This window comes from Syngnathus floridae, chromosome 9, assembly GCF_059516105.1.
Source record: "Syngnathus floridae isolate MCC-2025c chromosome 9, RoL_Sflo_1.0, whole genome shotgun sequence".
NCBI classification, from domain to species: Eukaryota; Metazoa; Chordata; class Actinopteri; order Syngnathiformes; family Syngnathidae; genus Syngnathus; species Syngnathus floridae.
The window spans coordinates 5,578,350-5,589,560 of NC_142421.1; the positions used below are offsets into that span (position 1 = coordinate 5,578,350).

General features: G+C 40.5%; 1 protein-coding gene across 2 annotated transcripts; it reads left to right on the forward strand.

The window, feature by feature from the left end:
- The first annotated feature begins 81 nt into the window (after window positions 1–81).
- ide (insulin-degrading enzyme) lies at window positions 82–9,902 on the forward strand. 2 transcript variants are annotated; one of them, XM_088384450.1, is made up of 25 exons: window positions 82–341; window positions 1,287–1,447; window positions 1,562–1,769; window positions 1,944–2,113; window positions 2,201–2,323; window positions 2,457–2,569; window positions 2,655–2,817; window positions 2,921–3,013; window positions 3,101–3,192; window positions 3,295–3,375; window positions 3,468–3,571; window positions 3,915–4,017; window positions 4,135–4,257; window positions 4,413–4,495; window positions 4,957–5,101; window positions 6,783–6,893; window positions 7,006–7,126; window positions 7,263–7,354; window positions 7,487–7,598; window positions 7,948–8,115; window positions 8,192–8,464; window positions 8,699–8,760; window positions 8,856–8,928; window positions 8,999–9,066; window positions 9,218–9,902. In XM_088384450.1, the coding sequence occupies exons 1-25, from the start codon at window positions 247–249 to the stop codon at window positions 9,311–9,313; spliced, it is 3,033 nt and encodes a 1,010-aa protein (XP_088240576.1). In that variant the 5' UTR covers window positions 82–246; the 3' UTR covers window positions 9,314–9,902. The 2 variants fall into 2 exon arrangements, with proteins under 2 accessions (XP_088240576.1, XP_088240575.1); XM_088384449.1 differs by having other exon boundaries at window positions 84–341; window positions 1,263–1,447.
- Window positions 9,903–11,211: the final 1,309 nt, after the last annotated feature.

Consider the following 11,211-nt stretch of genomic DNA (forward strand, 5'->3'; position numbering starts at 1 on the left):
AGATCGATCCATCACACTCAACTTATAGGCCTTATAATTGATACACGCGTAAGTCACATTTTATTGCTTTGTAGTATTTTTCGCGTATTAGGAACACGTTTTAATGACCTTCAAAGTTATACCCCATTGTTACAAAAACGAATTAAGCGTTTTTACACCCTGCACAACTTCTCGATGACGTCTGGGATCGATTTTTATTGTCTGAACTAAGATGGCGGTGTGAAAGGCAAGGTTTGTTGTCCATGGATGCAAAGTATGTATAAGTGTATCAATCGAACGGCGCAGTGCACGAAATATCTCCAAGCAGCAGGAAGCGGCCCCAATCTCAACAAAGGATTTGCGTAAGTGTTACATGGCGATCTATATGGTTAGAAGAAGTAAAACTGTTGTTATCGCACGAAGTCCCGCTAGCTAGTCCTCGCTACGGACACCGGTCAGGGCCGTGTTAAGCCGGGTGGTTGATCTCCGCTTTCCATCTTAAACACTTCCTGTGTTTCTTCTTAAATGATCTGCCTTACATCCTGTTTGGTGCAAGGACTCTAAAGGATCAGTGCGTGTTGTGTGTATTTCATAGAAATACAATTCGACTGCCATCTAATGTAGTTTCTCGCTGATGGCCCCAACATTCATTGTTGATGAGTCAGGTTTTCATTCCAGTGGGCGGCTCCCCACATCCCGTATACACTACAGACCTTTCTCCTTCAAAGTGCTTAAATTGCTAAATGTAATCTTAAATTGCAGACAGATGCTAATGTAATGCCCATAGAGTTATTTACTTGGCTGGTGGTTGGCCTTCTGAGTTGGAGTTCAGAGTTCAGATCAATAAATGCTGTATTACTTGTGATCTAAAGGCAAATGTTCATGGGGTCTCTATTGTGATATTAATAAGTAACCACACAACTTTACAATTTCATATTAACGTAAATTAAGAGGTGGCTGCCTCCTTCCAATTTCCACCCGAAGGCTTTAGGAACTTTGACCTCATGAAAACTGTTACGTGGCCAGGTTTGTTTTATGGTTGTGCGATGGATTTACTTCACGGTGTAAATGAAGAGCTCTTTTTCGGCCTTGCCACTTACGTGCAGAGTTTTCTTCAGGTTCCAGCAAAGTTATTCAGTTTAAACGTTCGATATCTTGTCTTAAATATATAATATATTAAATATAATCACTGTGTTCCTATTTACGTCCCAACTTCGTTGGAATTGGGGTTTGCATATATGTGAATATCTGTGCTCATACTGTATACATCCTCCCTATTATAGGCTGGTGTCATCTTCTCCACTTAGAATGATTGACCCAGCTCTGAAGAGTGTGGTTGCAGACATAATTCGCTCCCCCGAGGACAAGCGACTTTACAGAGGCCTGGAATTCAACAATGGATTGAGGGCCATGCTCATCAGTGACCCAACGACTGACAAATCCTCCGCTGCTTTGGATGTCCACATTGGTAAGAAATAAAGAACATTTCTATGTGGTATACCCATCATCTGCAGTATATCGAAAAATGTATCCTCGCCTCGATTGATTGTACCTCAGTGATCATTCTACTTTGAAATTTCAGGTTCATTATCCGACCCGGCGAACATCGCCGGCTTGGCGCACTTTTGTGAACACATGCTGTTCCTGGGCACAAAGAAATACCCAAAAGAGAATGAGTACAGCCAGTTCTTGAGTGAGCATGCTGGCAGCTCCAATGCCTTCACCAGTGGAGAGCACACAAATTATTACTTTGATGTGTCTCATGAGCACTTACAAGGAGCTCTCGATAGGTAAAGGACTATTTATTTGATTCTATTTCATCATTGAAAAACAATGATTTGCCTTCTACGGTATTTCTAAATAATTTCCTCTCATGGTTTAAAATGGCATTCCCAATTTAAATTTATTGTCACAAAGCATTTTTTTGAATAATGATCCACACTGTGTCATAATGTCATCTTTAGGTTTGCCCAGTTCTTCTTGTGCCCGCTCTTTGACGAGAGCTGTAAGGACCGCGAGGTGAATGCTGTGGATTCTGAGCATGACAAGAACCTGATGAATGATGCTTGGAGACTCTTTCAACTCGAGAAGGCCACTGGCAACCCACATCACCCCTTCAGTAAATTTGGAACAGGTTAGCATCACAGTGCAGCATTTCAGCTCGTTTACAAATATATTATTGGATTCAAGAAGCAAATATGATGTGCCCTGTCCATTCTAGGTAACAAGCTGACCCTTGAGACCAGACCATCTAATGATGGCATTGATGTCCGCCAGGAGCTCCTCAAGTTTCACTCGACGTATTACTCCTCTAATCTAATGGGCCTCTGTGTTTTAGGAAGAGGTAAGGCAACCCAGAGGAAGATTTTATATTTTTTTAGGAGGCAATGTGTTATGTGACTTACATCCCAATATTTGATAAAGAGCATCTGGCCTAAGACAATTTATTTTTTTGCGTACCTCGTCCTTACACGCAGAATCCCTAGATGAGCTGACGTCTATGGTGGTCAAGTTATTTGCAGAAGTAGAGAACAAGAACGTGCCTATCCCGGAATTTCCTGATCACCCCTTTCAAGATGAATTTCTAAAAGTGAGCAGCTGTTCTTTGCCTTTGCTGATGAATTATTAGATACCATTTTAAAAAATAATTTTATTTTCCCTGTTTGCTGTGCCAGCAATTCTACAAAGTGGTGCCCATAAAAGACATAAGGAATCTGTACGTGACGTTCCCCATCCCAGACCTGCAGAAATACTATAAGTCAAACCCAGGACACTATCTGGGACACCTGATAGGTCACGAAGGACCTGGAAGTTTGTTGTCGGAACTAAAAAGTAAAGGTAGGGCACACCGAAGGATTACATTTGAGCATATGAGGATTCAAAAAAATCGATTAATTATTATTATTGGATGCCTAAGTAGTGGAATTGTCATTCTTTTAAGGATGGGTGAATACACTTGTTGGAGGCCAAAAAGAAGGAGCTAAAGGATTCATGTTCTTCATCATCAATGTCGACTTGACAGAAGAAGGCCTTTGTAAGCAGTCTTTCGTGTTTCCCAGTCTGGTGTTTGCGGAACACTTTAAATTGTAAAATAACCTCTTCACGTGCGTGTCACCAACAGTACACGTGGAAGACATTATCTTTCACATGTTCCAGTACATCCAGAAACTGCGTACAGAGGGACCTCAGGAATGGGTGTTTCAGGAGTGCAAGGTATTACATTATTTTATAAATTTGGGGAACAAAAAAATATTCTCACTGACACTAAATTTGAGCTATCCATTTGTATGACTTGGATTCTTTCTTTCTCTGCAGGATTTAAACAAGGTAGCCTTCCGATTTAAAGACAAGGAGCGACCCCGTGGCTATACCTCCAAAGTGTCTGGTTTACTACACGTAGGTGGTTCTGTTTCCTGTCCTGACACTCACCCTGAAGCTGCTCTTAACTTAGAGACTCATTTCTGTTAATGTCTTATTTGTTTTTTCAGTATTACCCACTTGAAGAGGTTCTAGCGGCAGAGTACCTTTTGGAAGACTTTAGGCCAGACTTGATTGAGATGGTGCTGGACAAGCTGAGACCAGAATATGTCAGGTTAGTGGAGTTCTTCTGAAATAGTGGGGGGGGGGGCACGGTGCGTTTATTTTTTTGTTTTCTTTAATGTTAAGGGTACAAGCATGGGGGGGCGCAAAATGTTTTCTTCTCCCTAGAGGGGGGCATCACAGAAAATGATTGAGAAGCACTGGGTGAGTGCAATATTATAATACAGGATATTTGAAAACAAATGGTGGAGCAACACATGTAGACGGAAAGTAATGTAATGCTCATACATATATTTAACAGCTAATTTAGCTGTAACACCAAATTTCTTATTACACATTAATTTTTGATATAGTAAGTATGGGTGTGCGTTATGTCACATATTCTCTACTTTCAGGGTTGTTTTGGTGTCAAAGTCATTTGACGGTGAAACAGACAAGGCAGAAGAATGGTATGGTACGCAGTACAAGCAGGAGGCGATATCCATGGAGACCATCAAGGTGAATCTCTGCAAATACAGTGCTAATCATCAATCATCACTGTGCTGGCAGTCAAATTCTTCTTGCTTCTGATGAACGACATCATCTTAAGACCATTCAATCATGTACGGGTTTCAGAAATGGGCCAGTGCTGACCTCAACGGCAAGTTCAAGTTACCGATGAAAAATGAGTTCATCCCGACCAACTTGGAAATTTACCCTCTTGAGAAAGACTCTGCTTCCGTCCCTGCTTTAATCAAGGCAAGTGTGTTGCGGCTTGGCGGCTGTGTTTTGACGTCAGAGTACTGGAGTGCCACTTATCATTAATGTAGATTACATGGAAGAAAAAAAATCTGGTGTGATTGTGTTTGCTAAAAGAAGGTTGAGGACATTTTATTATTGTGTGGTTTTTTTAGGACACAGCAATGAGCAAGGTGTGGTTCAAGCAGGATGACAAATTCTTTCTTCCCAAAGCGTGTCTGAACTTTGAGTTCTTCAGGTATGTAATTATTTGGTTGCTGACGGAAAGGTTGCACAATTACCCATTTAAATGACCTTCATCAGCTCACACAATCATTTAATTACACATTAGTTGGTCATGAATCCTTCAGAATAACTGCTTTTGTTCCTTTCCTCCATTTCTGTTACATCAGCGTTAGCTTAATTGCGCAGAATGTTTTGTTTTTTTCATTGTTTTGTGCTGACTGTTAAAAATGTTACGACATCAGTTTTCATTCAAATACTCCCAGCGCATGACAAAAATATTTATATGGTCAAAGATTTTCAGAAGTATAAAAATTATTTGAAGAAAGCATTTCCAAGAAAACTTCACTTGCTGATAGTATACATTGTGTGCGTGATATTTTATTTTGCTGCATTTTGTTTCCTAGGTCAAAGAGGGAAATAATTGTCATTTGTAAATGCACTTTCTTTCTGTGACCCCCTGCTATTTTTCTACAGCCCGTTTGCATATGTGGACCCATTACATTGTAACATGGCTTATTTATACCTGGAGCTCCTAAAGGACTCCCTCAACGAGTATGCATATGCAGCCGAGCTAGCTGGTTTGAACTATGACCTTCAAAATACCGTCTATGGGATGTATGTAAGTATTCTGATTCCCTCGTAAGATTTATGTTGCATCCCAAACCAAAAGTCCCCCCCTCCTCCTACACTTCCCCCGACTGGGCTATAGTGGCTCAGCCAGGCCTCAATGGCATTATTTGTGAAAAATAATCTACTTTTTCTTCAACGTAAAGAAAAAATTCTTATGGAAATAAAACACATAAACGAGACCTGGCTGGTGTCAGTATCGCTTTTGTTCTATCCCGATTTTTTTTCCATCCTTCGTCTATCTTCCGTTCATCTTCCGCAAACACTCATTCCTATGAATCCCTTTATTTGTGCCTCAGTTCAGGCACGTTGATTTTTATGCTTGTTCCTGTGCTGTGAAACTATCAAAACAAGCGTGAGACTTCTCCTGATGTTTGTGCGGGACAGTCATGAGGCTGCATATACATACTCTTCCTTTCGATCTTCACATATTTGCAATGTCTCTCATTCCCATCAACTGTCTTGTTGTTTTTGTTCTCCCTCCTTCTGTAGTCGCTACTTATATGCAGATCCGCTACACTGCAATATGACCTACCTGTTGCTCAGGTTACTGAAGGATGATTTAAGAGAGTATACATATGCAGCCCGCCTGGCAGGGCTGGTGTATGGCATAGGCTCAGGGATGAATGCCATCCTTGTAAGTAAGCTTTTTGAGCCCCGCGGGGAAGTGAAGCAAGTGCTGTGCTCTTTGAGGACTTTCGAATGTGCAAGTCAAATTGATTGCTTGTCCCCTGCTCACTTTGTTGTTTCCGAGATGGAGGCTTTTATAGGGATGGTTTGCTCCATAATCTACAATGTAAATAGTAGCGCTTTTTTTTTTTTTTTTAAAACATCAGCTGGATTATAATTGTCAAAAAGTTAAACACCAATGTACTGCAAAACGTTTCAACCAAAAAATGCTAGAGTCAACACAAATGGCTAAATATCAGCAAGCTCAAGCAGTCCGCTCCATTATCTCGATTTATATTTCTCCACCCTCAATGTCTCTTATCATCGCATCATCTTTGGCTGACATAGCAAATAGTAGTGCTTGCCCATGCTGACGTTTTCCTTTTTTGAATCCAGATCAGCTTTCTTCAAATTTTGAAGCCGTACTATTAACAAATGTCAATAAAATGTTTTTTCTTGACTACTACAATCTTTTTCCACTCACAAACCTTCTGCAAAGTTTGGAATAATCCACTAATAATCTCTCTTTGCTGGTATTGCTCATTAACAACCTCTCGTTGAAAATGATGGTGGTCTCTCCTTGGTGACATCACTTTGGTATATCTGTAAGCTGTGCCCAATCAGTTGACCATTTGTCAAGTCATGTGATGTGGGGATGAATTGGTGCGGTTGCTGAATCACGAAGGGTACAGAATGATGACACTGCAATTCAAAAATGAACTTGTATCTTCTATTTTCAAATTGTTTTTACATAGAAAAACAATAGGAAACCTAGGAATGTTCCTTTCTCCCAATACAGCACCACTGTGTTGAAAATGATATATTTCACCATAAAAAGGTTGTGCATGAACAGCTTCATCCCCCTGGCTGCCTGTATCAGATTCGATTGTCTCCAGACCCAATCGTCCCACAAGAGATGACCATCAAGTTCATAAAAATGATTAAACTTACATTTTGACATTGATCAATCTGTTAAATAATCTGGCTCTTTCTCACTGTTCCAGCTTTCTGTTAAAGGCTACAATGACAAGCAAGACATCCTTTTGAAGAAGATCATTGAGAAGATGGCCACATTTGAAATCGATGAGAGGCGTTTTGACATCATCAAGGAAGCGGTAATCGCGATTGGCGTTATCACCATTGCTGTGCTCCAGCCAGGAAATTTTACAGTGCAGAATTTACTCTGCCTTCATTTTTTTTTATTTTTAAATATATTTCTTTCTGCAGTACATGAGGTCTTTGAATAACTTCAGAGCAGAACAACCACACCAGCACGCCATGTACTACCTTCGTCTACTCATGACTGAGGTGGCTTGGACCAAAGATGAACTCAGAGATGCTCTAGAAGGTGAGATGATTGGTTTTTTTTGTTTTGTTTTTTTTATATATTTTTATTAAGCAATGGTTTCCTCATTTCTTAAGATCCTTTTGAGACACTCGATGTTACTCGATGTTATTTTAAATAACTATTATCTGTATTCCAGATGTAACTCTCCAGCGCCTCAAGGCTTTCATACCTCAGCTGCTGTCTCGGTTACATATCGAAGCCCTTCTTCATGGCAACATCACCAAGGAGGTTAGTTTGTGTTTTACTTCTTAGGACAGAAAATCATTTCTGGTGTTTGCATGCAATCAGAAATATTGCCTGATGTTTTGTATTTGTAGCACTTTCTAATTGTTCTTTCTGCCTTCTTTGCCGTGTTATTAGTCTGCTCTTGGCATGATACAAATGGTGGAGGACACTCTGATTCAGCACGCACGCACCAAACCTCTCCTACCAAGCCAACTGATCCGCTACAGAGAGGTACAGGTTCCAGACGGTAAGTCTTGTACTCCTTCACACTCCAGAAAAGCACTCATAAAATCAACACCCTGCCAGTCTCACACTGCAAGCACAGAGAAGGACCCTCACCCCTCTTGCATGCTCACGTCATCTGTGACGCAGCCTTACACTTGAAAAAGCTTTAATTAAATTCTTAATTCCACCTAAGGAGACTCGTGCTCAGCAAGTATGAATTGATGTCATCGAGCCAAAAATAGACACATATTAATATAATTAATAATAGATAATAAATAATAGAATCATTTCTGCTGCTTTGAGAATTCCAATGAGGCTCTCTTTTGATCATGCAAAAAAAAAAAAAGTGAATATTGTCACGTTCCTGGCAGGTGGCTGGTACGTTTATCAGCAGAGGAACGACGTGCATAACAACTGCGGCATCGAGATCTACTACCAGACCGACATGCAGACGACTCACATGAACATGCTGCTGGAGCTCTTCTGTCAGATCATCTCCGAGCCGTGCTTCAACACATTAAGAACTAAAGAGCAGCTGGGTAAGAAGCCTGATATTTTTTATAACAGTGTTTTATGCTTTGAGCTCTAACCCAATTTCTCTTTTGGACCCCAAAGGCTACATTGTGTTCAGCGGGCCAAGGCGGGCTAACGGGGTTCAAGGTCTTCGCTTCATCATCCAGTCTGAAAAGGCGCCGCACTACCTGGAGAGCCGCATCGAAGCGTTCCTTTGCACCATGGAGAAATCGGTGGAAGAGATGAGCGAGGAAGCCTTCCAGAAGCACATCCAGGCCTTGGCCATCCGCCGCCTGGACAAGCCCAAAAAGCTGTCTGCTGAGTGTGCCAAGTACTGGGGAGAGATTATCTCCCAACAGTATAATTTTGATCGAGGTGAGCTAACGCTGCAAATGTCCTCCTCACCTTTTGATCACTTCTGTGATTGCTCATGTTTCGCATTAAGAGTAGAAGGAGCAGGATATTGGACACTATAGACAATAAAAGCCTAGGATGAGGTTCTTAAAGATGTTTTTTTTTTTTATTGCGTTGTACTTATAGGTAAAAGTGTAAACTGTAAGACAAAATGATAGCAGGAATACCAACATTGTGATCATCTTTGTGTCGTAGATAACATTGAGGTGGCCCATCTGAAGACGTTAACTAAAGATGACGTTATGCAATTCTGCCGTGTAAGTCGATTAACCAACCACACACATGCACTCACGATCAAATAAAATAAACTAGTGGTTACAGTTTCATATTCATCTTTGTGTGCCTTCCACAGGAGCGCCTAACCCTGAATGCCCCTAAAAGACACAAGATGTCAGTTCACGTGTTGTCCAGAGAGATGGACACCTGTAAGTATCTGCAGTCACGTGACCAAGTAGGACACCACACGGCTCAGTCTGACCTCACCGTGTCTCTTAGGTCCCCTCGTTGGAGAATTTCCTGCTCAGAACGATGTCAACTTGGCCCCTGCTCCCTCTCTGCCCCAGGTGAACTCCATTTACACAAACACATCTTGTTTTTGAGTCGGTAATGTGAGTTTTTACTTGGATGTTCAAATTGTTTTTGTTAATGTGACAACTAGTCCCTAGTGAGCTAAAAAGAGGATCTTTAAAGATGTTTTTTTATGTGTTTCTGCAGCCGTCGCTGGTCCGGGACATGACGGAATTCAAGAGGAGTCTGCCTCTCTTCCCTCTGGTCAGACCTCACATCAATTTCATGGCAGCCAAACTGTGAGCGACACTGGCTGTGTCCAGACACTGCACACGTAACGTCAAGAAGACTCAGATCTGTGTTTGTGTGTGTTTAGGGGAGTACATATGAATGTGTAAGTAAGCAGTCTGGATCAACTAGAAAGAAGTAGATGCTTGGAAACATGCGTGTCGTAGAGTTACACAGGTCACCATAGCTGTGATTAATGGTAGAGCCTCATGTTCCAATTGAGCAGGAGATGCAACACTTCAATAATGATGTCACAGTCCTATATAAGCTTTTTGTAGAGGAGCTTGACATCACCTGACAAAAAAAACTTTTTACTCATCGTCATGTTCATCAGCCTCGTTGCGATGATTTTAGTCTTCAGACTATTTTCATTTTAAATTGTTCATATGTTGGGACCCTTTTGAGCTATTTTTAATCAGCTTACTATGAATAACCTTGCCCGTAGAAAGTTATTTATTTTTTTTTAGATTTCAACTTAAAACACTTTAAAAAAAAAAAAAAAGACATCTCAGGGGTACTCAAGTGCTGATTTATAGTCTCAAAGTTATGTTGGTCTGTCATCTGCATTAGTTTGTTCATTTAAATAAATTTGATCAAATCCTAATTGTCATTATATAAGTTTACTTCTTTCACGGATGGTCAACCTGTTGTGTCTTACTTTTGTTTCTTACAGGGATAATTCATCACACTCACATGCAAACCGAAAATGCATGTTGTATAATTTTTTATCAGTCTTGGCATAAACCATACAAAAGAGGCAAGTACAAAAGTCAGACTGAATTCCGATAACTAAACGTGTTTTGGCAAACTTCACCGTGCACATGTGAGACACAGCTAACACATCCGTGGTCAGTGTGCCTGCAATCTTTTCAAGCCCCTCCCATTTTACCTGAGCCAAAAACAAGAGGACCTCATGCTGCTGCAGTAAGCATCTGTTCTTACCCTAAATATATGTTCTGCATGTAAAATTAAATTGCTTCGTCAACTGTTGTATCAAAGCCTCCATCATACATGTTGATATACATAATAAACCCACGCGATTGGTGCATGTAAGTCGGAATTGCTACGAGAAGTGATTTGTTTTTTCTAAAATGGTGGCCAAGAGAAACAATGTTAAGTTTAATCTGATTGACTTGGAATCAGAAATGTACATATTTTAAAATGAAAATACTTGACATTGGTTGTATTGTCCCTGACAGAAACAGTTGAAAACTGTCAAAAGGAGGGAAATAAGTCCTTCTGAGCAGCTTAAAGAAGAGAAAGATTGCCAAGTTATGTCTCCTTAAATTCCGTAAGGAAAAGGAAGTCAAATCAGTACCCCTGGGGCACAGTTGCTGACTAAAGAATATTTGCATCTGAGATAGAAGTGCTTGCAAACACATGAAACAAGTGGCCAATCAGCAAAGTAAGTGCTGTCACCTTTCATTTAAATATTCACTCATTCATTGTCCAAACAGCTAATATGTCAAAATATATTAAAGAGAGACATAAAGAGGTCAATGAGATAAACTCTGGAATGAGTTTTTGACTTTTTGAAGTCAAGTTTGGGCATCCCATGGAAGGGCGACGGCCTTCAGTAAAACAACAAGGAGTTCTTGGACAATCTGGCTCATCAAGTTCACTCTAACTTCATTAAACACGCAAGAAACTTATTCTTAAGGAGATTTTACTTGTTATGATTGTGATGGTTTTATGTCTTTTTTTTTTCTAATTTGAGAATTAAATCTCAATCCACTGACTCACACAAAGAGTCTAGACAAAATCATTTGTCATGTGGATTACTTGGCTGTTGCCGTTTTTTCTCAGGTGTGTGCCTAGGGCATGGCACATAAAACCTGAATAGAATTTAAATGTATTGTATGCAGTTGAACAGCCACCACACCCACACTCTCCCACACACGCCCATGCTGGAC